This window comes from Arabidopsis lyrata, assembly GCF_000004255.2.
Source record: "Arabidopsis lyrata subsp. lyrata unplaced genomic scaffold ARALYscaffold_5, whole genome shotgun sequence".
Taxonomy (NCBI): Eukaryota; Viridiplantae; Streptophyta; class Magnoliopsida; order Brassicales; family Brassicaceae; genus Arabidopsis; species Arabidopsis lyrata.
Window position 1 is genome coordinate 14,981,710 of NW_003302551.1, and position 26,754 is coordinate 15,008,463.

The 26,754-nt window shown below is 36.5% G+C and overlaps 4 protein-coding genes and 1 long non-coding RNA gene across 6 annotated transcripts; 1 reads left to right on the forward strand and 4 right to left on the reverse strand.

Annotated features, from left to right (window-relative positions):
* Window positions 1–2,667: 2,667 nt before the first annotated feature.
* LOC9313801 (UPF0481 protein At3g47200) lies at window positions 2,668–7,574 on the reverse strand. 2 transcript variants are annotated; one of them, XM_002877687.2, is made up of 3 exons: window positions 6,692–7,574; window positions 6,081–6,604; window positions 2,668–3,231 (listed from the first exon to the last, which is right to left on the reverse strand). In XM_002877687.2, the coding sequence occupies exons 1-3, from the start codon at window positions 7,357–7,359 to the stop codon at window positions 2,801–2,803; spliced, it is 1,623 nt and encodes a 540-aa protein (XP_002877733.1). In that variant the 5' UTR covers window positions 7,360–7,574; the 3' UTR covers window positions 2,668–2,800. The 2 variants fall into 2 exon arrangements, with proteins under 2 accessions (XP_002877733.1, XP_020882472.1); XM_021026813.1 differs by lacking the exon at window positions 2,668–3,231 and adding an exon at window positions 5,539–5,980.
* Window positions 4,311–5,584, forward strand: LOC110228714. The gene is made up of 4 exons (XR_002332225.1): window positions 4,311–4,411; window positions 4,768–4,946; window positions 5,089–5,165; window positions 5,340–5,584. It is a non-coding gene; the product is annotated as an uncharacterized LOC110228714 (long non-coding RNA).
* An 8,499-nt stretch (window positions 7,575–16,073) lies between the features above and the next one.
* LOC9313802 (UPF0481 protein At3g47200) lies at window positions 16,074–18,200 on the reverse strand. Its single transcript, XM_002877688.2, has 3 exons — window positions 17,293–18,200; window positions 16,734–17,197; window positions 16,074–16,538 (listed from the first exon to the last, which is right to left on the reverse strand). Exons 1-3 carry the CDS (start codon window positions 18,132–18,134, stop codon window positions 16,102–16,104), a joined length of 1,743 nt encoding a protein of 580 aa, XP_002877734.1. The 5' UTR covers window positions 18,135–18,200; the 3' UTR covers window positions 16,074–16,101.
* Window positions 18,201–21,041: 2,841 nt separating this feature from the next.
* LOC9313803 (probable 2-oxoglutarate-dependent dioxygenase At3g50210) lies at window positions 21,042–23,189 on the reverse strand. The gene is made up of 12 exons (XM_021026671.1): window positions 23,074–23,189; window positions 22,887–23,002; window positions 22,681–22,799; window positions 22,540–22,603; window positions 22,388–22,455; window positions 22,241–22,299; window positions 21,994–22,153; window positions 21,865–21,884; window positions 21,734–21,780; window positions 21,565–21,645; window positions 21,402–21,491; window positions 21,042–21,326 (listed from the first exon to the last, which is right to left on the reverse strand). Exons 1-12 carry the CDS (start codon window positions 23,105–23,107, stop codon window positions 21,186–21,188), a joined length of 999 nt encoding a protein of 332 aa, XP_020882330.1. The 5' UTR covers window positions 23,108–23,189; the 3' UTR covers window positions 21,042–21,185.
* A 771-nt stretch (window positions 23,190–23,960) lies between these two features.
* Window positions 23,961–25,232, reverse strand: LOC9313804 (protein IRREGULAR XYLEM 15). Its single transcript, XM_002877690.2, has one exon. The coding sequence runs from the start codon at window positions 25,056–25,058 to the stop codon at window positions 24,090–24,092; it is 969 nt and encodes a 322-aa protein (XP_002877736.1). The 5' UTR covers window positions 25,059–25,232; the 3' UTR covers window positions 23,961–24,089.
* Window positions 25,233–26,754: the final 1,522 nt, after the last annotated feature.

Genomic DNA, 26,754 nt, shown 5'->3' on the forward strand with positions numbered 1-26,754 from the left:
GGGCTCAGAGGCGGAGGCAGTATAGAATCACATGGGTCAAATGACCCTGATGACTTTTTGAAAATTAGTTAGACGTTTATTAAAAAAAACTAGGTTATGAACCCCGCGATATCGCGGGAAACTAATTTTCAACAAATATATTTTATTACGTTTATATATTAAATTATTATTATAATATATTCAAATAATTGAATTATTATATAAAATTAACTATGTCTTAAAGTTATATCATAAATATTTTCTAAAGATATTAAAAAAAAATTTATGAATAAAAATGTAAAAAACAAAATTATGATTAAAAAACACTTTTGAAACATTTTTTGTGAATGTAAAATTATTTATAAGTGACAAAATAACTAACGAAGAGTTATAATATAGAGAGGAAAAATTCTAGCGGGTCAAAACCAAAAAGATATAAAAACACAACCAGAAAAATAACCGTCAATACAAAAATAACCGTCAATATTTTAACGGAAAGTTGCGATAAAAATACACAACCAAAAAAATAATCGTCAACAAAAAAAAGAACCGTCAATATTTTAACGAAGAGTTGCGATAAAAAGATACAACCGAGAACAAATAACTGTCAATATTTTAGCAAAAAATTGCGATAAAAAGATACAACCGAGGAAAAAATAACCGTTAATATTTTAACAGAAAAAAAAAAGACACAATCGAGAAAAAAATATCGTCAATAATTTAACAAAAAGTTATGATAAAAAACAGAAACGAAAAAAGTAACCGTCAATATTTTAACGGAAAGTTGAGAGAAAAAAACACAAATAAAAAAATAACCGTCAACGAAAAAAGTAACCGTTAATATTTTAACGAAAAGTTGCGAGAAAAAGACACAACCGAAAAATAACCGTCAACTAAAAATTAACCGTCAATATTTTAACGGAAAGTTGCGATAAAAAGACACAACCGAGAAAAAATAACCGTCAATATTTTAACGGAAAGCTGCGATAAAAAGACACAAACGAATAAATTAACAAACAATATTTTAACGGAAAGTTGCAATTAAAGACACAACTGAAAAAAACCCGTCAATATTTAATTGAAGAGTTGCGATAAAAAACACACTCGAAAAAATAACCGTTAATATTTTAACGGAAAATTACGATAAAGAGACATAAGCGTTCAAAAGTGCAAAATACATTTATTGAGGTTGTTATTTTGGTTAATAAAACCAATTTGATATGTAGTCTAATGGTTGATGTAAAAAAACTTTGTAGTATTACTAACTATACAAAAAATGCAATGAAATTATATAATGTAAAGACGTAACTTTAAATGAATAAATGCAACTATAAAGATATAACTGTAAACTGAAAAGATACAACTGTAATTGAACAAATATACCGTAAATAATTCAACGAAAATTCAAAGAGAAAATTCAATAAAAAAACATAACCGTAAAAAAATAACCGATTTAAACGAAAAGTTGCGATAAAAAGACGCAACCGTTCAGATGTGCAAATGGTATTTATTAGATTGCTATTATATATAGATTTAATTGACCCATACCCATCAAGACAATTGACCCTTGTAAGATTTAACAATACAATATTTTTACATAGTTTTAAGCCCAATAAAATTTATATTAAGTAAATATATCATAATTAGGCCCATTAACATAAATAAACTTAAATATTTTAACTGTTGATAGCTTAAAAACGGTTTGACTTTTTCTTTTTTGTTTTTTTTGTCGAATATATCTTTAAAATTTGTATATGTGATGACATTTTTATTTTTTAACTAAATTTATGCAGTTTTAGTTTAAAAAAAATTATGACCCCGATGAGTAGACTTTCTGGCTCCGCCACTGACCGGGCTCCGCGTAAGTCTCCTCGTGGTTGTGCAAGTTTTGGCCTAGATCACGTCTGGTAGTTTCATGGAAACTGTGGATTGGCACGAACCATGACAACCGTCTGTACCTTTTGTGGGTGGAAGTTGAGCGACCATCCGAAAACAAAACCATGATTGAAGCTCAGGAGATCAAGAGAGAGGTAGTAATTGTCAAATGTCAAAGCAACATGTAATTGAGTTAAAGTTGTAATCTAGCCATATACAAAACTCTTATAAATAGGCTAACAATTAAAAAGATAGTAGTAAACAACTGCATTTCCTTAATTATTAACTAAGCCAATGACATGTAATCCACATGGTCTTGAATTCTTGATCCTAATATAATTGACTCAATTATGATTAAAATGACCATTTATTACACAACATATTTTCTTTTTATCTTATGTGTAGTCCGAAAATGTGCCCCCTCTTTTATTTATTTTTCTATTTCAACTTCTTTGTAGAAATTAATTAAATCTCGTAAATTTACTAAAAAAACATTTAAGTATTTTTTTGTCTGCATATAGTATGCCATGATTTGAAAACTTTAAAGTAAATAAAATTTATCTGAGGAATAAAGTGTGAATCTCAGTGAAAAATCATCATTCTAGATTAAAAAAAAAAAAACATAATAAAGGATTTATTATAAGGATTTTACATGGAATAATCAATCCATTTGAGTTTGACCAATAGATTAAGGGGTTTGGGTATACATTTATATAGCTCCAACCCATTTGCATAAGGGTTGGGTTGGATTAGTTGACACCCCTAATAAAACCATATCCCAATTATTAATATACTTAGCGACCAAAATCAACCTTATTAAAATTGCTTTGCAACAACATAATTATTCTAAAACCCAATTGTTACAATGCAAAATTCTAAATAGAAAACATAGAAAATGTTGAAAAACAAGAAACTACAAACATTCCAAATTGAAGGAAAAAAACGACTAAAGTTTAGAATTTGGCTTATAATAAGCATACACAGCGTAGAAACTCTGACATAATGTGAGAAGTAGCAAAATAACTGCAGCAGAAAAAGAAAAATATGCCCAAGGATTGTTGAAGTACTTGTGCGTCAAGGTAGCCTTCAAAACATTCCACTTACGATTGTAATAACGGTTTACATCACCAGACAGTCGAGATAGATGACTATCTTTCGGATCGAAAACCACTTCTTGACATAGCCGGTTGAACAAATCCGCAACTTCAGAATCACTACCAAGCCAATGCTCGATGATACCACAATAATGCAAGTAGCTAACATCTTCAGAAGCGTTTATTAGATTATCCATGAAAATTATGTAGGATGTTATGTGGTTGCTCGACTCAATATGACACTGCTCAAAAGCTATAAGATTTGAGAAGAGAGACTTAGTACCTACAAAAAAAAAAACATGAAGGGATATGTAAGTTTATGGAATTTAGGGGTTCTATAGTGTTGCATTTTTAGGTTCTTCCTCTATTTAACCTTTAGATGTTCACCATCTCTCACACTCTCTTTAGTATCTCTCTGTTTCTTTTGTTGTTGAAACAGAGATTACCTTGTTCTCTCTTTACTCTCTTTGATTGTTACACAAACGTTTAGTAAGAGAGAAGAGAGAAACAATTAATTGTCTACATCTTGTTTATTGGATCAAAGGATACTTTTCTTATAAGACACACACACATAGATATAGTGGTTTTTCTACTGACCACACACATTTGCAACCATACTTCTACTTAGACCTAGACCTTACTTCTAGACATCATTACCTAAGCTTATAACCAAGCTCACAAGCAAGGTTAACCAACAACTCTTACACAACACAACTCTAATCTTTAGCTAGCACTTTAACTAACAAAACACACTTCCTTTAATTTAGGCCTTAACCAAAAACGTAGCCCATTAGTCTTTTTAGGACCAAACCACACAAAGCCCAACACCTTTCTTCTTGTTGACTTTGCTCCTTCTTCTCTATGTGTCGTTGACCTTGTCACGACTTCTTCTTCTTCTTCCTTTGCCTTTGCTCTATGAGCACTTCTTCTTCTCGCTGAAGCTTCTTCTTCTTCTGCAGGTTTAATCAAAGGTTCAATTCCAACACTCCCTCTTGAACCCTTTGATTAAAACCCCAATTTCAATTTAGGGATTTTAATCCCATTGCTCCTTGCTTTTTCTTCATCATCTTCCTCTTGCTTCGATTCTTCTTAATCGAGCTTCTTTCTATATCTGTGGTTCTTAGCTTCTCCGACGACAGCTAGAGGTCACAACTCTCACCGATCACCAGTCACTTCCGCCGTCTTCAACCACCACTTCCGTAAGTTTGCTCTTCTCCCTCTTAAGCTGAATCTCCATGGATCCAACCCTTTTCTTTCATTTTTTTGTGCGAATATCTTTGCCATCTCTTGGCTAGTTTTCTTCGCAATTTCCTCTGTTTCTTTGATCAATTTCTGACCAAAAACTTTTCTTTGCAGGAAAGATTTCAGCTCTTCCGCTTCATGTCTCCTCCAAGTTTTCTCCGTGAGCTCTTCTCACGTCTCTTGCTCGGCTGACGTTGCAACCGGCTTCAGCTCCCACTGTGGTGAGCTTCTTCTTTGCTTGGTGTCAACTGTGATCACCAGCCTTGTTCTCTCTCTTTTTTTTTTTTTCGATTCTCCGAACCATCACCTTAGCTTTAGCCTTGGACTTTTGACTCTGGCACCATCACCCGGCTTCTCTTACCGTAGTCTCTTAGGTTTCTCCATGAGTTTCATCCTTGCTTTCTTTGCCTTAGTCGTTTGGTTCTTTGAATCTCCACCTCGGTTTTTCTCTAACCTTAGCTTGTTAGGCTTTTGAATCATCAACCTCCGCTTTCTCGGACTTGGTTTGTTTGACTCCTTGAACCGTTGGCTTTGGTCTTTCTCTAACCTTGGCTTCTCTTTCTCCTTCTCGTTTCAGCTTATGAACCACTCGGATTCTCAGCCTCAACAAGCATCTTCAAGCTTCACCAATACAATGTCGAAGAAGGATTGAATTCATCACCTTTCACAACACCATCTCCACACCGTTGTCTTCATTGCTTCTTCCAGAAGATCTCCACGTCTACTTGGATGCACCTGAAGCCCTCCTTCTCTAAGGTACGGTGTGAAATAGTTAGTGTAGGTTGGTGGTGCTCTTTTTTTTTTTTGTCACCACATCTCTTTCCTTCTCTTCTTTTCCGACATAATCTCAGCTTTGCTCTTCTTTTCCCTCAGCCTTACACTTCTCTTTCTTGTGCAGGCTCTTCTCTTCTTTTGTCTTGAGCACAGGTCCACTCAAGATTTAAATCTCTTGCCTTGAGCTCAGGTCCACTCAAGGTCTCACTCTCTTCTTCTTCTTCTTCTACGGCTTCTTTGCCGTCTCACTTACAGCAGCTTCTCGGGCTGCATCATCTCTTCATCTTTGCCGTCTTCTTCTTACGGCCAGCTTTCTTCTTTGTTGATGGCTGTCTCCATCTTCCTCACAGCTTTTTCTTCTTCTTCCTTGGAAAGGCTCCAAGATCAAGTAAGCTCTGATACCATGTTGCATTTTTAGGTTCTTCCTCTATTTAACCTTTAGAGGTTCACCATCTCTCACACTCTCTTTAGTATCTCTCTGTTTCTTTTGTTGTTGAAACAGAGATTACCTTGTTCTCTCTTTACTCTCTTTGATTGTTACACAAACGTTTAGTAAGAGAGAAGAGAGAAACAATTAATTGTCTACATCTTGTTTATTGGATCAAAGGATACTTTTCTTATAAGACACACACACATAGATATAGTGGTTTTTCTACTGACCACACACATTTGCAACCATACTTCTACTTAGACCTAGACCTTACTTCTAGACATCATTACCTAAGCTTATAACCAAGCTCACAAGCAAGGTTAACCAACAACTCTTACACAACACAACTCTAATCTTTAGCTAGCACTTTAACTAACAAAACACACTTCCTTTAATTTAGGCCTTAACCAAAAACGTAGCCCATTAGTCTTCTTAGGACCAAACCACACAAAGCCCAACACCTTTCTTCTTGTTGACTTTGCTCCTTCTTCTCTATGTGTCGTTGACCTTGTCACGACTTCTTCTTCTTCTTCCTTTGCCTTTGCTCTATGAGCACTTCTTCTTCTCGCTGAAGCTTCTTCTTCTTCTGCAGGTTTAATCAAAGGTTCAATTCCAACATATAGATACAAACATATGGTTAAGGAATAAAAAGTAGGAAAGAAAAGAGAATAATTTAGAAAGCTTACCATCATGGATTAGTAGTTTGGGTATTTCTAGATAACCATTTTTGAATTCAATATCCCAAAACCGGTCGGTTTTCCTTTTCCTGAACTTCACACCAGCTTCCCTTAGTTCCGTCACGCAATGTACCATTTGTTGTTGTCGCTTGTCCACCACTCGCGTATTTCTAGTTAATCTCTTTAGTAGAGATCTTGTATTCGGTGTAGGACTAGAGTGAAGTAGACTTCGACGGAAAACATCCAAACAGTGCAACTCGCCCTTGTCACCAAGTGTGTCCAAGGATTTTTCCAGCCAGTTCATGAGCTTTGACTGGTCCGGTTTGGTTAACGCCTCTCCCGTTGGCATTAGCGGGTCAAAGAACTTAACAGCTACATGTGCCACTATACCGGTTTGGTTCTGTGTACCAAGCTGTAACTCTAGCAACCGGTCGAGAACGAACAGAGGAAGTTGATTTTCCAGCATTATCATGTCTCGTTGAATCGAATGCATCAATCCTCGCATTGCGAAAACCGGATCGTTGCGCGCATATCTACTCAGCACAGAAAAAATAATCAACTATATAGATTACCGGTTTAGCAGGTATATTAGATAACCGGAAAAAACCAGAAACGCTTACCCTATTTCGGTAAATCCTTCAACAGTTCCCCTGAAGAGCTCGAGAACAAAACAGCCATCAAGAACAAGCATTTCAGTGAATTCATTACTGCTCAAACTAATGGGACCTTCATAGCAAGCACGAGCCTTCTCTTCAAGCTCTCTCATGGCATTAGTATACATTTCTATGCGCTGCTTTAAACGTTTCAGGACCTTATTGACCGCGCGCCACTTGTGGCGCTCCATAGGCCGGAGACGCTTTTTACCATGGTGGTACGGACCAAGCGAAACGGTCTGAGGGAAGTACGACTTCTTGTCGTTCTCTTTCAGGTAATGTGGAACTCTGTAGATGCAGAGCTTTCCCCAAATTGCTGTGTCGTCGTCTCTATGTGCTTGCTCGACCTTGTCTCTTATTGAGATCACCCAACTGTCTTCTCCTGTGGTATCTCCTGGCCTCTCTTCTACCACCTCCTTACCGGACTCGGAATGAGTCTGTTTGTGGTTCTGAAAGTTTTGGTCTTGAACCGGAATCTCGGATAAACCGTGGAGATTCTGATCTTGAACCGGTTCCGAGTGTTGGTTTTTGGTTTGGAATTTTTGGCGGAGCTTGAGGCTGAGCAAGTACCAAGTTAACATGTCTTTGTTGATGATAATTGGTTGTCCATCGGAATGAACATTAACTAAAACCATTGGTTTTGCTGGTTGGAGGTTTCAGGAGATTGAGAGCAAGAGCTGTAATTGCGAAATGTTAAATGCAAACGCTGTAACTAATTTAAAGCTGTGGTTTCGCCATGTCCCATAGGTTTGCTTATTTTCCAATTTACATAACTCTTATAACAAGACTTCGTACTATTATTAATAGACTCTTCATAAATGCTTGTAGAATTTTCTATAAATGAAATTCAAACACCCAACCTCCCATAGTAAAGAGTAAAGACTCTGCCGTACTCTTACTAAAAGACTCATCATAATTGCTTAATAGTATAATGTTTTTTGAAAAAATATACTCTTAAAAGACTCATGAGTCATGAGTCTTTGAAAAATATACAAACTCTTAAAAGTATAATGTTTTTTCCAATCTATATTTGTATACATACAATGATATATATTTTTTTAGTCACATGTATTTATAAAATTTATTATTTTAGTTATTGAGTCTCTCGATCGGTAAATGGGTTGGACACTTGTCAACTGTTCTCATGGACTACATAGATCGTAGGTTTGGTGCAACTAGAGAGTCTAGAGCACATTACCAGAGAAATTTGGTCTGATAAGTCAACGTGAGGATGGCATCCATACTATATACTATCTTGATAGGTGTGACCCTCGCATCCTGTTTTGTACTTGTCTCATATATGATGGTGTCGAATATAGAGAATGCGATGATATTATTAAGATCAATCCAAGCTCATATATACACAGAGAATACTTGCAGCCTAGGTATACCGACATTAATACAAAAATACACTTTACATATTTGGATTGATATGAATCTTCTACATCGAATGCGCTACTCTTGTGTATGTCAAACAAGAGGCCTTCCAGATTACTAACGCGGGAAATTTACTTTGATATGTGTTCAGAAGCTTCCATAGATGGTGAATTTCTAATGAGAATTATAGAATTCTCGTTTGGTGACATGCGGTGTAGTATATATTATCTTAATTATTGGAGATACGCAAGATGTGTATCTTGCGGACCAAGTAATATGGACCGTTAAAGTCTATTATGAAGTGAAGCTCAAACCGAAGAATATTCTAGATGTTTATATTACTTCTTGTACAAGCTATTTACTTATGTGTTTAGGAAGGTTTACATTATATGGATGTTAGCATTATGTTAATGTTGACACTATATATATGTATCTTGTATTTTTATATTGGAGACAACTCAATAATATATTCTATTCCATATTATTTTGACATGGTATCAGAGCAGTCGATCTTTGTGGATCAACGTTAAAATTTTATTTGGTTGGATGCAAGAATGATTTTGGAGATTCTATTGAAAACATGTTTAAGGAATGGGTTTTCACGGGTTATTATTTTTTTCATGTTTTTGGTTTCTTTTATTATGGGGAAGTTTGATTATGGTTTTAATATTACGGGGGAGTTGTTTGGAACGCTCATGTTTTAGGTCATTTTTTTTAGTCCGGTTTGTGAACTGTCCGAGATAGGACGATTATTTGTGGAGTTGCAGGATTTGTGCCCACGGGATGTTGTTATTCCCTTTTACCAAAACCAAAGACGAGCTGAAGTTTCACCCTCTTTTTTGAAGATTGAAGTTTATACCCTGAGAAGTCTGTTGACATGATTTGTCCGTCCTCGGCATGATGTCCACGACATAGGTGTTCCGCTTTGTGATTGCATATTTTGCGTTTCGCGTCTCACCTTTGTCGTGCGGGGGAGTATTGGAGATACGCAAGATGTGTATCTTGCGGAGCAAGTAATATTGACCGTTAAAGTCCATTATGAAGTGAAGCCCAAACCGAAGAATATTCTAGATCTCTATATTACCTCTTGTACAAGCTATTTACTTATGTGTTTAGGAAAGTTTACATTATATGGATGTTAGCATTATGTTAATGTTGACACTATATATATATATATGTATCTTGTATTTTCATGTTGTTCACAACTCAATAATATATTCTATTCCATATTATTTGACATTAATACTCCATTCTTTCTAGCGTCAAATAATTTGTGTAAGAATTTAGCTGTCGCTTGTTTGCACCATTGGGAAATAGATGAACATACACCATGAAAGAGGTGATCGAGGTCATTAAGGTACTGGTGTTGTGCCTTACAAATATCATCCGACACTCAAAATTATATAAATTAAACTCGAAGAGAGCGTTTAAGCATGGAAGCAACCACTCAAAGAGGTAGAAGCGATTGTTCTTAGGTTTTGAGTGGTTTTAGTTATCTTAATGAGATGTTAGTGACAGATTGAGTATTTTCTCTCTCTATTGAGTAATTTCAAACTTTTAAAATTTGAATAAAATGTCATTTGTCCATGCATTTTGCAAGTTTTCACATATTAATATATATATTCAATAATTCTACGATATAATACCATATAATATGTATTGTATAATGTATATGATCGATTTTACTAATCTTTTCAAAGATAGTTATATATATATATATATATGTATATTGAATCTAGATATATATATTTTTTATATAAACTTTGGTTTTTAAATTTGGTAATTTGTATGATCGTGTGGCACGTGTTATTTCTATCTATTAGATTTTATTACATGTAAAAAAATTATATAATAAACTAAAATTCTTAAAAGTAATTGGAGTACATTAATTTTTACACGTGTCTATAAATCAGAGTCCGAAGCAAATAATGACAATATAAAATTTTATTTTGATAAGAAGAAAATACAATTTGGTATATTCCAGATTATATTTAAAATCCTTAAATCAGGGTTTTTGCTTAGGCACCTCTAGACGAGTTAGAGGGTTTCAACCTTAGTCACATAAGGCTTAAGTCACTGGGAATATTTCCATTTTTCGCCGGATTTTGGGAAGATCTTCTTGTTAGAGTCGTATTTTTAAGGAATATTCACCTTCGTTGGAGGTTTTTAATCTACTTTTGACAATCTCCGCCGCAGCTTGCTTCAAACCTTCAAACCCTTGATTTTTGAAGTAGCTACAGAGGAGAATTTTAGTCTGCGTGTGTCTTACGTATGGAGTTTGCCTTGGACAAAGCCTTACAAGAGATGACACTGGAAGATGACAAACCAATAGTTCTGAAAAACCACCCTAAGTATAGCTCTACGGTGCGGAATGGATGCAGTATCATAGGAAAGCTTCTATGTCCCGAAAATCAAAAGATGTCAAGTTTGATACATGAGATGCCACGTCTGTGGCGAGTTAATAACAGAGCAAGAGGTATCGCTCTACCAAACGACAAATTCCAGTTCATCTTTGATTCAGAATCAGACTTGTTGACGATTCTAGAAGCCGGAGCTTGGACCTTTAATGACTGGAGTATGACTTTGGAGAGATGGATTGAGAACCCGCCGGATGATTACCTAAAGATCATTCCGATTTGGATCAGGTTACGAAACATTCCGATTAACTATAATACTGAAGAAACAATCAAAGATTTTGCTGAACACATCGGCCAAGTAACAGATGTGGCCTTTGATCCCCTGAAGCCGAGAAGCAGAGGTTATGTCCGGGTACGTGTTCTGTTTGACATTAACAGACCATTGAAGAACTGCAGGGATCTCCAACTCCCGACGGGGGAGATAGTGAGCATTGGAATCGAGTATGAACGAATCAGGAAGAGATGTTACCAATGTTTGCGCCTTACTCATGACAAGGAACGATGTCCTTTTAATCCTTCAAACCGGCAAGTAATTGCTACGGGTGAAGTTAAGGCTGCGAACATTATTCCGAGTCGCTTAATTCCTAAAATCAGCAAAGATGATCCCTTGTTTGGAGTGCTCACAGATGATGATGTTGGAATTGATCTAGTATCGGGGAAACCAAAAATCGCTAAGGAAGTGCTTGATGAGATGAGGCAGTATTTATCGGTTGTTGATCAACAGGAGAAGAAGATTCGAATTGAGAGAGTCCGCCAATCAGTTTGGGGTCTCGAGAATGATATTCAAGGTCAAAAGACTCTTCTACGGTTGGAAGCTCCTGCACGGGTTACAACTGACATGAATAAAGGGAAAGGTTTAGTGTTTGATTTTCAACATTCAAGCAACAACTCAATAGCTATTGTGAGCTCAACTCGAGTGGATGCCACTGGAAAGAAACAAGACAATGAATCAGTAGCAAGACATTCTGCTTCCAATTCCTATACTACGGCCTCCGAGAATTCTTGCGGTTCTACGGTGTTTCGGGCTGGTTCTGCACCTAGCCCATCCGGAACCAAAGCTAAACTTACTAAGACTAGGAGGCGTCCTAATCAATGGAAGAGGAAGGCTCAAGCTCGTGCAAAGGCCTCAGGTCAATTAGTATCTCAAGAAGGAAAGAAGACTGAAGTAACCATGGTGTACAAGCGAAAGGCTACTGATGAAGCCGCAAACTCATCAAAACTCGCCAAGTGCGATGAAGTTAAGGTGGTTCCGAATGAGGAACCGCCGCAGCAAGTATGAGTTTTATGAGCTGGAATTGTCAAGGCTTGGGGGGCACTTTGACAATTCCTACCTTGAAGGAAATGCGGCGTGAGCATTTTCCGGATTTCTTGTTCCTCCTGGAGACCAAAAACTCCAGCAATCACGTGAAGAAGATTCAACAATGGATGGGCTATGAACACTCTTATATTGTCGATCCTATCGGCTTAAGTGGTGGATTAGCACTATTTTGGAAGACGGCGTATGAAGTTGACGTTATTAGTTCGGATCATAGGATCATTGATGTACGAGTTAAGCTTGGATCACAACATTTTTTTGTTTCTTGTGTCTATGGTGATCCTGCTTCTCATTTAAGACAAGGAGTATGGAATAGTTTAATTGATATTGGAGTTTCTAGAGATGATCCTTGGTTGGTGTTGGGAGATTTGAATGAAATTCTTAATAACACAGAAAAACTTGGTGGACCAGCACGGGCGGAATCATCATTCTTTCCTTTTCGGAATATGATAAATGATTGTCGTCTACGGGAGGTTCCAAGTATTGGTAATAAGTTCTCATGGGCTGGAGATCGCAATAATCAATGGGTACAATGTTGTTTGGATAGAGCACTTGGAAATGAAGCTTGGTTTCACCTATTCCCACGGGTTCAAGCTGAATTCCTAGAGCGTATCGGGTCAGATCACCGTCCTTTATTTCTCAGATTTGTGAGTGAAAATATTTCTAGAACGGGCCGGTTTATGTTTGATAAAAGATGGACGTCTAAACCGGACCTCTTAAATATAATAAAAGAAGGATGGAATAAGGAAGGCAATGTAGGCCAGAACGATGTTTTGCATCGCATCTCCGAATGTAGGAAGCTCATCTCGAAATGGAAACGCAACTCTTCTCAAAACTCTAAGGACAAAATTAAACACCTCCGGAATCAGTTAGATAACGAAGGTATGAAGCTGCAGCCCCATCACGGTTTAATGCGATCGCTTAAGTGGAGTTTAGCTGAGGCTTACAGGGAAGAAGAGTTGTATTGGAAACTTCGTAGTAAGGAAAAATGGCTGCGGGATGGTGACCGGAACACAAAATTTTTCCATGGAAGTGTTCAAAGAAGACGAGTACAGAACCGGATTCTCTCCTTATTTGATGACAATGATACGGAGCAGTTCACGGAGGGATCAAAAGGAGAGATAGCGGTTGAGTATTTTAGGAAAATGTTCGCAAGCTCTAACCCGGCTCTTATTTTGGAAGCCTTGGATGGCATGACACCAAGAGTTACGGAGAGTATGAACAGAGATTTAACCAAACCGGTGACAAGTGAAGAAATCAAGAAAGCAGTATTTAGTATTAGAGGAGACAGTACTCCTGGGGCGGATGGCATGTCAGCTCATTTTTATCAAACATATTGGGACATTGTTGGCCCGCAAGTGGTTGAAGAGGTGCAACAATTTTTTCAATCTGGTATACTTCCATCTGAATGGAACTTTACACAGATTTGTTTGATCCCAAAAAAGGTTAATCCTTCAAGAATGACTGATTTACGGCCTATAAGCTTATGTTCGGTGATTTATAAGATTGTATCGAAGGTTTTATGTGCGCGCCTTAAGGTTTTTCTACCTAGTTTAATCTCAGCAACTCAAGGCGCCTTTTTTTCTGGAAGACTCATCTCTGATAATATCCTACTAGCCCACGAAATGATCCATGCGTTGAAAACAAATGCACATTGTGACGAGGATTTCATAGCCATCAAAACCGATATGTCAAAGGCTTATGATAGAGTGGAATGGAATTTCTTAGAAGAGTTGCTTCTCCGGCTTGGCTTTAATATTACCTGGATACAATGGATAATGAGCTGCGTTAAATCGGTCTCCTATTCGGTACTCCTCAATGGCTCCTCTTATGGTTGTATTAAACCAGAAAGAGGTATCCGTCAAGGAGACCCGCTTTCACCATTTCTTTTCATTCTATGTGCTGAAGCGTTAGTACATATAATGAATAAGTCTGAACTTGAAGGCCGATTAACAGGAATGCGTCTATCACCAAGTTGCCCGTCGATACAACACCTTCTATTTGCGGATGACAGTTTGTTTCTTTGCCAAGCTACCTTCAAAGAATGCTCTGAATTTAAGCGCTGTCTCTTACTCTACGAAAAAGCATCAGGGCAAATGATCAATTTTAATAAATCTGCTATAACGTTTGGGAGGAAGCTTGACCCATATATGAAGCAGCTCATACGTGATTTTACCAGTATTGAGCAGGAAGGTGGTACTGGTAAATACCTAGGTCTCCCGGAATGCTTTAGTGGATCAAAGAGCGCACTTCTTGGGTATATTAGTGATCGCTTGAAATCAAGATTAAGTGGATGGTATGAGAAAACTCTTTCATTGGGAGGGAAGGAAGTTCTTATTAAATCTGTGGCTTTAGCATTACCGGTCTATGCTATGTCTTGTTTTCGATTGACTAAGTATCAATGTCAGCAAATTACAAGTGCGATGTCAAGCTTTTGGTGGAATGCAAGTGAAGACAAACATAAGATGCATTGGGTTTCTTGGGAAAAAATCTGCAAGTCTAAGACAAATGGTGGCTTGGGGTTTAGAGATATAGGTCGTTTTAACCAAGCACTCCTAGCGAAGCAAGCTTGGCGCCTCCTTGATGACCCGCAGTCACTGCTCTCTAGAGTATACAAGGCTAAATATTTCTCGAATAAGAGTTTCTTGGAAGCTAAGATTGGCTATAGACCCTCTTATGCATGGAGAAGTATTTTATTCGGCCGAGAACTTCTTGAAAGAGGTCTCATGAAGACCATTGGAGATGGCCAGAACACAAGCGTGTGGGTAGATAAATGGATCTTAGACACTTTTCCTAGAAGACCGATAAACAAAGATCTAATGATGGATTTGAATCTTAAGGTATCTTCCTTGATAACAACACAAGGTGAATGGAATGTTCTAAGGCTTGCGGAACTGTTTCCTCCCGATGATGTCACCCACATTAGATCATTCCCTCCAGAGGTTAGTGTACCGGATAGATGTGTATGGGCTTACACAAAGGATAGCAAGTATTCAGTCAAGAGTGGTAATTGGGTTCTAACGAGGGAAGCAAGTTTACTGGAGATTGTAACGGCGGACGCTCAAGCCATTAATAAGACCAAAGAAAGAGTCTGGAAGATTGCCACTGCTCCAAAAATTAGATTATTTTTCTGGAGAGCATTATCTGGTGCTTTGGCAATTGCAGATTGTTTGCGAACTCATGGCGTCGCTGTTAACCCGGGCTGCCAACTTTGTGGAAATGGGAATGAAACAATTTCTCATGTCTTGTTTGATTGCACCTTGGCTCAAAATGTCTGGCTCATCACAGGCCTTCCTAGGTGGTCCCAGGGTTCGACGTTGTCCATTCATGAACAGGTTGATTATATTTTAAATCTAATGGAAAAACAAGATATCGATAGAGAGTTGAGAGAGGCTATTCCCTGGTTGGTTTGGGAGATTTGGAAGGCGAGAAACTCCACCTTATATGCGGCAAAGACAAATTCTCCACATTTTGTAGTAGCCAAGGCTTTGGAGGAAGCAAAGGAATGGTTGCAGCAACAAGCTCTCTCTCAACAGGAACACTCTCAAAGTTTGCAGCGACAAGTTATTGGTGAAAGATTCTGGACTAAGCCGGCGACAGGTAAGCTTAAATGCAATCTACATTCCTCATGGCTCACGGATTCATTCCACATAGGAGGAGCTTGGATCCTACGAAATCATGAGGGTGATGCAGTCTTTCACGCTCGGGATGCTTTTCTCCCAATGGTGAATCGATTAGCTGCGGAACTTCAAGTTATACTTTGGTGTCTTCGGAGTTTAAAGGAGCTGCGGATAGTTTCTTGTGAAGTATGGTCAGACAGTCGTGCGGCCATTGATGCGTTAACTTCTCCGGAAGCGTATCCTAAATATCGTTCTCAGATCATCAAAATTCAACAAGTAATACGGGTGATGTGGGAGGTTAGTTTTCACCTCTCTTCACCGAAAGCCAACTCTTTGGCCAAGGATATTGCTTGTAGTGTTACTCGAGAAGGACGATTCACATCGTATTTAGCACGCGGCGGTCCGGCTTGGTTACATAATCGGATTGAAAGTGAACGGCGAGGTCGAAGATGAATCTGGTTTATTACGTCTTCCCCTGGTTTCTTTGTTGCTTTCCCCTGTTTTCATTTTACTCTGCTTTTGTAAACTCTGGTTTTGCATTTTATTAAAGACGACAAAAAAAAAAAAAAGAAGAAGAAAATACAAAATGTCACAAAGACCAAGCATTACAAAACTGAATGGAACAAAAGAACAGAATAGTTATGAAGACTAAGAGGATGGATTAAAATAAGCATAAGCAGCAAAATAACTTTGAGATAATGTAAGAATTAGAAGAATAACTGCCGCAATGAAAGACAAATACGCCCAAGGGTTATCTAAGTACTTGTGTTTCAAGGTCGCTGTCAAAGAATTCAACTTCCTGGAGTAGTTTTGTTCATAGCAACGATGAACCTCACTCAACAATTGGGATAGATAAATATCTTTGGTGTCGAAAACCACTTCCTGACATAACTGGTTGAACATATCCGCAACTTCAGAATTACTTCCTAGAGAGTGCTCAATAATACCACGGTGATGCAAATAACTAATATCTTCAGGAGAATCTATTAAATTGTCCATAAAAATTATGTAGGATGTTATATCATTGCTCGACTCGAGATGACACTGCTCAAAAGCTATGAGATTCAAGAAGAGAGATTTGGTACCTACAAAAAAATGGACAGTGGGTGGACTTGTAAGTTTGAGAAGTAACTGGACTCAATTAAAAATAAAACATTCTGCATTTAAATTTATATGATGTATGTTCTTGACAAACAAAATGTTAGAGTGCAATAAAATAATTATACCACATTATATAATAAGATCTACTATTATTTACAAAAGAAGGGAGTATAATTTACCATCATGGATAAGTAGACTGGGTATCTCTAGATAACCGTTGCTGAATATAATATCCCAAAACCGGTCGGTTTTATTTAGCTTGAACTTAAAACCGGCATCCCTTAGTTCGGTCACGGTTGGTATCACTCGTTGTAGATGTTTGTCAGCCACGCGTGAGCAATTTGCCTTTCCGGCTGATCTTGGGAAGAGCAGACTTCGATGGAAAACATCAAGACAGTGCAATTCGCCATTGGATACGCCTCTTGGCGGCGAGTTCTCGGCCAACGTCTCGGCCGTTGGCATTAGTGGAACGAAGAACCGAACCACTAATTCCACTAAACCAGTTTTGTTCTGTGAATCGGGCTGTAACTCTAATAACCGGTTGAGTACGAACAAAGGAAGTTGATTTTCCAGCATTATCATGTCACGTTGTATCGAATGCATCGATCCTCGAACCGCGAAAACTGGATCGTTATGATCATATCTACGTAACAGCCAAAATGAATAATCAAAAATCATAACACGATTACCGGATTAGCAAGATAACCTGACAAAAACAAGAAATTGAATCACACTAACCCGAGTTTCAAGAATCCTTCAGCGACTCCTTGGAGGAGCTCGAGAATAAAGCAGCCATCAAGAACAAGCATTTCTGTGAACCCGTTACTGTCCAAAACAATGGGACCTTCGTAGCAAGCACGAGCCTTCTCTTCAAGCTTTGTCATGGCGTCAAGAAACACTTCAATGCCTTGGTTCGTACGTTTCAGTACCATACTGACGGCACGCCATTTGTGGCACTCCATGCACTGTGTTTGCTGTCTCCCATGGTGGTATGGACCAAGCGAGACAGTCTGAGGGAAATACGACTTCTTGTCGTTTCCATGTAGGTAATGTGGAACTTTGTATATACAGAGCTTGCCCCAGCTAGTTCTGTCATCGTCTCTATATGCTTCCTTGAGCTTGCCTTCCATTGAGATCACCCATTCAAGTCGTTTACTCCCGCTCCTGCTCCCTTCGACCACCTCGTTCATTCCAGATTGTTCAGAACGAGTGTCTTGGTGGTTCTCCAAGTTTTGGTCTTGATAGCTGATACTTTTGTTTAAAAGGACAAGTTCGGATTCTTCGTTTTGCTTACGGACATTTTCGACGTATTCTCTCAACTTGTCGTATGATTTTCCTTTTTTGACATCATGCCCAGTAAGCCAAGGAATCGCTCGTGGTCGTAGTGGCAATGATTGGGGTAGTAGTGGATGTTGCTTTCGTAATCGTAATAGTTGTTGTCGTGGTGGTGGTGGTGGTGGTGGTTGTCGTCGTAATTCTAGACGGGGTAGTGGTGGTGGTGGTGGTGGTTGTGATAGTAGTCCTAGTCGTAGTCTTAGAGGTGGTGGTGGTGGTGGTGGAATAGTACCAAAAGGTTCCATTTTGTTGGTTGAAGCTATTCCAAGAGGAAGTGAGTAATGAATTCGAACCAACAACGTAACAGAGCAGAAATAGAAAGCTTCAATCTTTTTAACTCTTATAAAAAGACTCATCATAAATGGTTGTCATACTTTATGAGAGATCACTTGGGGAAGGTTCTGTTACACAGTAGAAGAGCTTTTGTGAGGCTGTCTGATAAGCAAGAGGCTCATTTTATAGGTTTAATGTGGGCAATTGAGAGTATGCGGAGTCACAGAGTAGAGAATGTGATTTTTGGGCTGCAGGTGGAGTCTTTGGTTAAGGCTATTAACAGACCTATTGCTTGGCCTTCTTTTAGATATCAATCTATGGAGGCTGGTTTGGTTCTTAAGTTTTTTAGGCGATGGAAAATTATTTTGGAAAACTCTTCTTCAAACAGGTGTGCTTTTCTTATTGCGAAGAGTGTTACTAATGATTGTAGACTTCAATCGTATGTTGCGGTTGGTCATCCTTTTTGGCTTGATGGTGTCTTCGCAGTGGAAAGAGCTTTGGCGTCTGATTGAATCTGAGTTTTCGTGGAATCGGCTTCGGAATGGTGAAGTGTATTCCTTTGTATTAGCCCAGTTTGTTTTAGTTTGTGGCTCCTTTTGGCCTGTGTTTTTTGAGTTGTATTGCTCTTATGCATTGGTTTGGTTTCTCGGGGTTGTTATTGTTTGTAGCTCTACATCTCTTTCTAATATAATTCCAGATGACAAAAAAAAAAAAAATGGTTGTCATACTTTATATTTAACGAGTTTTAGTGAAAAAGTCTAACTTCATTAGAAAGATCCTGATAAATTCTTGTTTTATATTACTAGTAAGATGATAGGGGTTATTAAGGATTTTGCCTTTTTTTAGTGTCATCTATGGTCTCTATGGATTTTGTCATTTTAGCTCAAATCTTAAGGATTTGTTATTTTTAAACATTCAAAAATGTATATATTTATAACAAATACTAAACCCTAAAAATAAATACCGACTAAACTCAAATATAACGGATAAAACACATGTTAAATCGTATTTTTGTACCCTGATCATGAAAAATGGTAAATCCATAAATGTCACTAAGTAAAATGGCAAATTCATAATTGATTCAAGATAATATCCCTCTTACACTTTTAAAACATTGTATTTTCTCAAGATATAAAAATATAGCAAGTGTATACTAAGTTTATAGCATTGTATAAAACCAAATTGCAGTTACGAAGTCAACCTGTCTTTGTTGATGAACATAAACTAAAACCATTACTTTGGGAGTTCCCTTGTGTTTGCTGGTTGATGCTTTTTTCCAGAGATTGAGAACGAGAGCGTAAATTGGGAAATGTCAATGCACCGCTGTAAGTAATTTAAAGCTGTGATTAATGGCCCATGTGTTTGCTTATCTTGAAATCTACAAAACTCTTATAAAAAAAACTCTAATAAAAAAAAAGACACTCTTAATAAAGTTATTAAAAGACTTTCATCTGTCAAAAAAAAAAGAAAAATAAAAGACTCTCATAAATGCTTGTAGTATATTTTTAAAATTAAGTTTAAGAAGGAAAAATCTACTATACATTTTAAGGATCCAATAGGGTCGGATATTTTTGAATTTTTGATCCGAAAATCTTCAATCGGATCTTCCTAAAATTTTGATAAAATTCAAAAACAAAATTAATTAATTAAATCTAAATATATTTATATTTTCTCAACTAATTACTATACTTAAACTCTTTACTTATGTCATATTCTCTACGCTTTTTATAGATAAGGTAATCAAATATGATGATTTAATGCTAATATAACAAAGTTGAGCTAATTTTCTAAAACCTCTCTACCTAATTTAAACATAAATATATGATTCTCATTTCACTTTTATATGATCTTATATTTATATTATTTTCAACTATTATGAAATATATATAGTTAATAAAATTTTTGATTTTTTTCTGCATATGGTATGATTCAAATTGTTTTAAACGGACATATATTACTCAATCGATGAAGAAAAAAATATGTGTACAATCTATATTAATATTTTTGAATAACAAATTTGCGCGTTTAATCAGGTCGTATTTTTTTTTTACTATGACCGGAATTGAGTCATTCGAATAATATTTTCCTTAATTTCTACAATTATCTAAAATGGGACAATATACTACGGGTGAAATCCTAAAATTAACAAATCAAAATACAATTATTTAGTATTTTAAGATACAAATATAAATTATTTTTACGGGTTAGTCCAAAAACACACACTAATTTAAAAATATATATATTATGGAAACCATTTGAAAGAAAACTTTTAAATTGACTCGAATTATATGTTTTTTAAAATTAAAAGAAATAACAAAATGATGTTTAATTTTACGGGACGGAATTATATGGTGGGACGGGTTTGGATTGATATTAATACGGGACAATATATCACGGGTGAAATCCTAGGATTAACAAATCAAAATACAATTATACAATATTAAACACTAAACAAAACAAATACAACTTAAAATTTCTATTTTTTAGTTACAACGCATGTGACCCGCGGTGTACAACAAAAAATATTATATACAACAAATTCATCAGTTTATAAAAAGATAAAAAAAATCAAATTATTAACCCTCGGGTCATATCCTAGTAGTAGTACAAACTCTTAACCATATACATTACTGCTTTTTTTCGAGGTGAATTTATATGCACTAAAACAAAAGTCATGAGTGAAAAAAATGTTACCAGAGTTGAACAAGTAAATGATATCATGTGAAACAAAAAAAATTGTTTGGAGATAATGTAAAACGAACTGTTCGTCCAAAATGCAAATCATCTTTTCAAAATTTTCGTTACATAATTTCTTAAAAAATAAATTATAGATATAAGTTTTGTTAATTATTTCTCATATATTCAATTAATAATCAATCAACTATGAAATGAATATATTATAAACAAATCATACACTATTTTTTTTTTCTTGAAACAAATCCACATACTATTATTACAAATTAAACTTGAGGCTAAAGTTGGTGGATTGTGTACAAAAGAAGGCGAGAGAGATCTGCCTTCCATTACATAGCAAAGTTGGTCTGGACTTTACTAACGAGATGCTCTCCGTAGACAGCCTTTTTGAAAACTTGGGATCCTCCTCTCCCTGCAGGGTACTTCTGCTTACATATATCCAATGGCTCCACTACCGCGTCGAAATTAGTCTGTTCATTCAAGATAAAACATGATTCCAAATCCAAATGTGGAAAACACACACAAGAGTGTTAAAAGTTTATCACCTCGTAGAAGAATGCGACACAGACACGGTATAGAGGAGAGTTATTGATCACTCTATGAAGTGTCGATTCGTACACTCCGTTTGAAAGTATCTGCATTTTACGATTCCAAAAGGTTTCTCAAAAAGGTATTCAAGAGAAAGGAAGTGAGATGGGAAGAACAAACCTTTAACATGTCGCCGATGTTGCAAACAAACGATCCAGGGATTGGAACGGCTGATATCCAATCGCCGCCCAAGTTTCTCACCTTTTCAAAGTTAAAATTTGTTATAGAGCCAAGACAACTTCTTCACATAAACATAAAATCAAAGGAGGATCATCATAAGAATATTAACCTGAAGAGCAGTTTTGTCATCGTCTTGATTTACAAGAGTTAACAACCCTGCAGAGAAAAGTGTTCCCCATTGAGAATGAAGAGAGAATCAGAAATTCAACATGATATCACTTCAGGGTTAAACTTAATTACCATAGTCAGTGTGAGCTCCACTGGAACCATATCGTTGTAAGCAGCAATTATTCGGAAAAGGTGAGTAACTCGAGCTGATAAGCGAAAAGGGAACCGTAGTAAACAGAATGAGAAGTAGAAGAAAGTTACCATCCGATATCATTTTCCGGTTGGCCATTTGCGAACGGAGCACCTGGATAGCCAATAAGACGCATCACCCAAAAAGGGTCACCAGCCATCTTTCCCTCAAACTCATACGGTGATCCACCAAGAGCTAAAGAGATTCCCCTCAAGATCTTTCTAGAAAGATCTGAATGAAACCATGAAATGAAATCACAAACTAAGAACACTATTAGAAACAAAACACATAAGAAACAGAGAAATGGTAAAAACACACCTGTACATAGCTTAGTATACTCCTCCATCAACTCTTTAAACTCTTGAGGATTCTCTGGCCTTCAAGAAAACGCCACAAATACAAAAGATAGAAATAATCAGAAGACGAAACAACATAACCGGATAAGAAATCGGATACATAGATTACCACTGGTTTGGCCCTTCCATAACTTTGCCTATATCCCCATACTGCCCTTGCTCAAACTCTCTGTAACACTGTCCATAAGAGTATCAAACTCATCAGGAGAAAAACATGGAAACACGGCTAGTGAGACCTAGTGAAGACACAAACACACTTACATCAATGGCTTCGTGGATATCTGGTATTCCCTTAGTTACATTTTCTCCAATTCTCTGATATCCTCTGTTCACAAAAGATCAATGAACAATCTCAAAACTGTTAGAATTTTGGAAGAAAAAAACACAATTGTAGAGACAAACCTGTATCCAGCAGCTGGAGTCATCTTGATCTGAAGTTTCTCTTCATAAGGAAGCTTAAAGAACTCACGAGTGATCTCTCTAACTTTATTTATAAGACTCTCCGAGATTCCATGGCCTATCTGCTCTCCACAAAATCAGATCAAAAAGAAAAAAAAAAAAAAAAGTTGTTCGACTACAAAGCTAAAGAATGAAACTCAAGTTTGTACCACGTAGAAGAATCCGGCGTCCCGACAAGCTTTATCCAGTTGCCGGACAACATCGGCCACGCCGGGATCATCAGCCATGTCGGGATCATCACACTTGGCCAATAGAGGAGATATGTCTGCAATATCATCGAATTTGAATGAAACTGGATGAAACTAAAGAGAATGGAATTTAGGGTTTCGTTAGTACCGATGACTGGTAAAGATCTGAAGGCCGTCGCCATCTCTCTCTCTCTGTCTCTCTCTGCTTTAGAATCTGCTTCAGCTTTTTGTAAATGGGAATCTTATCTGATCTAATGTAGGTGGCGGTGACTTTCTTAATCAAAAACGAGGATCTTTTTGGTAAATAAAGATTGTTTCTTTTTTATTATACTTAGAGCTTTCGATTGCTCTTTTTTGGTGTAGAGATTTGAAGTTTTTAGTTATTCAGGTTTGAGAAATTTTTATCGAAAAGGAAACGAATTTGTTTTGGTGATTGATTTAAAGAGAAAATTATATTTAATCACTATTAAATTGTTCAAATTACCTCTATAAAATTTTGTAATTAACTTTAATTTATGCAGTAGAGTTGTACTAAGTGAATTCCTAATCCGGTTTTTGACAACAACAAAAACAATTATAGTTGAGCGTTGGAAGAACAATGAAAGATCCTCATAAGATATCATTATAACGTTTTTAGTGATGTAAAGTTTATTTATTTTTTCAGTAAGTGATTCTTTAGAAAATATTGTAAGCATTGACATAAGACAAAATCTTAAATGACTATAATTTTCTAAATCCATGATCCAATTAACGTATTATATATAAAGAAAAAAAAATTACACATGAAATTTGAGGTTTGTGGTTTTCAGTTTTGAGATGCTTTTATCGAATTTGTTTTATTATTTCAGCTTGTATGATATTTTAAAAAACAGTACTGGACAGATTTTAAATATAATTGTTATGTTGATTAAATCAAATCGTTTATTTTTAGGAATAAAACAGTTCTTTCAACTTGATTTTGGTTTGAAAGTTCGGTTTGCATTTGGTTAAAATATCCATTCCTCGATTTTACATCAAATCGTTTATTTTTAGGAATAAAAAATGATTTGATTAAATTAAAGTCTTCAATAAACTTTACACCAGCAAAAAAGCAAACCTTCAAAGGGAAAAACTTTATTTTTTACATTAAGCAAATATGTATGACGACGTCTTCTCACGTAAGTTCTAAGACAAAGACGAAACCGAACGTTTCTTACGACCACTGCAAAACGTCGTGCTGTTTTTATCCATCTTATCCAACACGTAGTGTGCAAGCAAATCATTAGACTCAACAAGATTCTCACGGCACAAGAACTCATCGCCACAAAGCCTCTCAACGTCTCTATAATAATCATGCACAAACACATGCGTCTTCGGATTCCCGCCCTTTTTGCTCCGAGCAAGAACCGCCGCCGTGAAAATCGACGACATCCTCCCCGGTCCTTCGTGAGCATCGCCACGTGGCCCGTCCACAAAGATAACATCCCAATCAACATCGTAGACGTGATTAGGCAAATCATTAAGACCTAGTTTACAATCTGAGAAGAGAAGATTTTGCACGGGACGACACTCGTTTCCCGCGGCTTCTTTAGCCGCGGTAACGAGCTCTCCGGCCTCGTGAGCTTTCGTCGTGTATTGAACGTCGAAAACGTCTATCTCCGGGTGGATTTCTTCAAAGTAAGCCGCGTAGTAACGATTCTCCTCGATGAAGACTGTTCTACCGTTGTGGTTTAACGATTTCCAAAGGAGAGTCTCGTGTGTTAGTCCGAAAACGAGAAGATTACACGGCGGAGCGCAGCGGCGGAGGACGTCGGAGATAGATTTCATCTCTCCGTAAGACATGTGGAAACTGTCGTTGGATCTTGACGCGTAGTGAAGCAATGCGTTGATTGCACTCGTTGGTAAGTTAGAGTTGGAGATGGGAGATGATGATGAAGATGGTGATCCTCCGGTGACGACGGCGGCTACGGCGGCGGCGACGGAGGTGTTTTTGGAAGGGATTGTGTCTCTAGTGTAGAGGAGAGTTAGGAGGAACACGATGGTGAAGAAAGAGACGAAAGCGAGAAGCCATAAACGAGTTGTGCTCGTTTGTTTTTGGATGTAAGGATGAAGAAGGATTAGCTTCGTGTTCGTGTTCCCTGATCCGTTCTTCATTGTTCACTCTTCTTCTTCTTCTCTTTCCTCTGTTTTCTTCTTTATTAGAAGATTTTCAGAGGAAGAGGACGATTGAAGAATGATTTAAGAGTTTTCAAATGGAAGAAAAAATGGGATTGATTTAAAAGAAAGTAAGTAGTGAGCTGTTTCGTGAAATGTGAGCTATAAGCAAAGATTTGTGTTAACCTAATAGAGAATTGAATAAAAAACATTGTGATATATTTTTTCTTTAACGTTCTCGAAGTTTTAAGTCTTGGAATTTATTTTCTTTTATTTTCTAATGAAGTGTTTACTTTTGGGAATCCATTTTTTCTAAAATTATTTGCTTTATTTCGCAACATATCAAAATAGAACCGTGGAAACTTAAAGGAGTATTCAATTTTCTTTAGGTTCTTATCTAATTACTCGATTATGATTAAGTAAATAAGTTGGAAACAACTTGGTTTACGTCCATCGCTATTTATGGATTTAATTGTAATTCAGTATAACTAGTTTTTTTTTTCTTTTCCAAAGAGTGTATAAAGATTACTTCTATTTATAGCTTGATATTGTGATCAAACAAACCAAAAATATTATTTGTTATGTGAAAACAGAATTAACTGCAATAGTTTATGTAAAAAGGTATTAAAATATATAAACGATGATGTGTGAGGTTTTTTTTGTTTTTGCTAAAGATGATGTGTGAGGTTGGTTGTTGTATGTATAAGTGTTAAGAGTTTTGGTCATTGCGAGAGACACCAAATCTAATTACAGACCAAAAGTCTCTATCCCTTATTGCTTTGGTTTAGTTCTTAAGGAAGCAGCCCAAAAGAACGAGATACACCCACACACAAAACATGAAAACAATACAATATTGAATAGATAATGATAAAAAAAATCATTTCGTTTTCTTTGATTAACCATTGGATTGAGACAAAACATATTGATTTATTTGAAGAAATATAATGCTTATATTTGTCAATTTTTTTTTTTTTTTTTGTCAATCGTCATATTTTAATTACAAGAAATGCAAATCCTTAAAACAAATAACTCAAATATAGTTTTTTCTGTAAGCTATTATATCATCGTTGGTAAATTTCATCATTCATAATCTAACTTTTTGCAATACTACAACTTAACAAAAAGTTTTACAGACGGCTCTACGACAGATGATTCTTTTTGAATCACAACGATCTACGAGAGACGGTTCTACATACACCATATTAACGATGAATTGCATAATTTGCATTTTCTAAAAATCGAACTCCATATTTGCATTAATATAAATATTTAGTCAACCACTCTATATTATCAAATGACAATTGCGTTGATAATCAATCTAAAATTAGGTTTCTTTTTGGTTCCTTAAAACTATATTGATAAGCTCCGTTTAATTCTCTTCAGCATGTTTGCCTTTGGACTAAAGGCGCTTGCTCTATTGATGATCCTCATGAAAGACGTTAAATAAGAAAGAACCCTATTTTTAGATTGGGCCTATTCCGTTGAGGAAAAAAACAAGATTTGGCCCATTCAGAGTTTTGAAGGTCTAGAAACAACCCAAAGCACCTCGCATCCACGTATGTTCACAAGCCCAATGCGACCCCTTTCATGGTCGCATAAATCATTTAAAAATTCGTGATTACTTTTGTATAATGGATTAAGGGTTGGCTGATTTTATAGCCATAAACTAGTTGCATTCTCAGCTTTTTCTTTCAAC

Coding starts and splice junctions, on each gene's coding strand:
- LOC9313801 (XM_002877687.2), bottom strand. CDS start 7,359: ATGGTTTTAGTTAATGTTCATTCCGATGGACAACCAATTATCATCAAC. Junction 6,605..6,691: donor GAAGGATTTACCGAAATAGG/GTAAGCGTTTCT, acceptor TGTGCTGAGTAG/ATATGCGCGCAACGATCCGG. Junction 3,232..6,080: donor CAAACTACTAATCCATGATG/GTAAGCTTTCTA, acceptor TTTTTTTTGTAG/GTACTAAGTCTCTCTTCTCA.
- LOC9313802 (XM_002877688.2), bottom strand. CDS start 18,134: ATGGAACCTTTTGGTACTATTCCACCACCACCACCACCACCTCTAAGA. Junction 17,198..17,292: donor GAAGGATTCTTGAAACTCGG/GTTAGTGTGATT, acceptor GCTGTTACGTAG/ATATGATCATAACGATCCAG. Junction 16,539..16,733: donor CAGTCTACTTATCCATGATG/GTAAATTATACT, acceptor ATTTTTTTGTAG/GTACCAAATCTCTCTTCTTG.
- LOC9313803 (XM_021026671.1), bottom strand. CDS start 23,107: ATGGCGACGGCCTTCAGATCTTTACCAGTCATCG. Junction 21,781..21,864: donor TGGAGCTCACACTGACTATG/GTAATTAAGTTT, acceptor TTTTCTCTGCAG/GGTTGTTAACTCTTGTAAAT. Junction 21,492..21,564: donor ACATCGGCGACATGTTAAAG/GTTTGTTCTTCC, acceptor CGTAAAATGCAG/ATACTTTCAAACGGAGTGTA.
- LOC9313804 (XM_002877690.2), bottom strand. CDS start 25,058: ATGAAGAACGGATCAGGGAACACGAACACGAAGCTAATCCTTCTTCAT.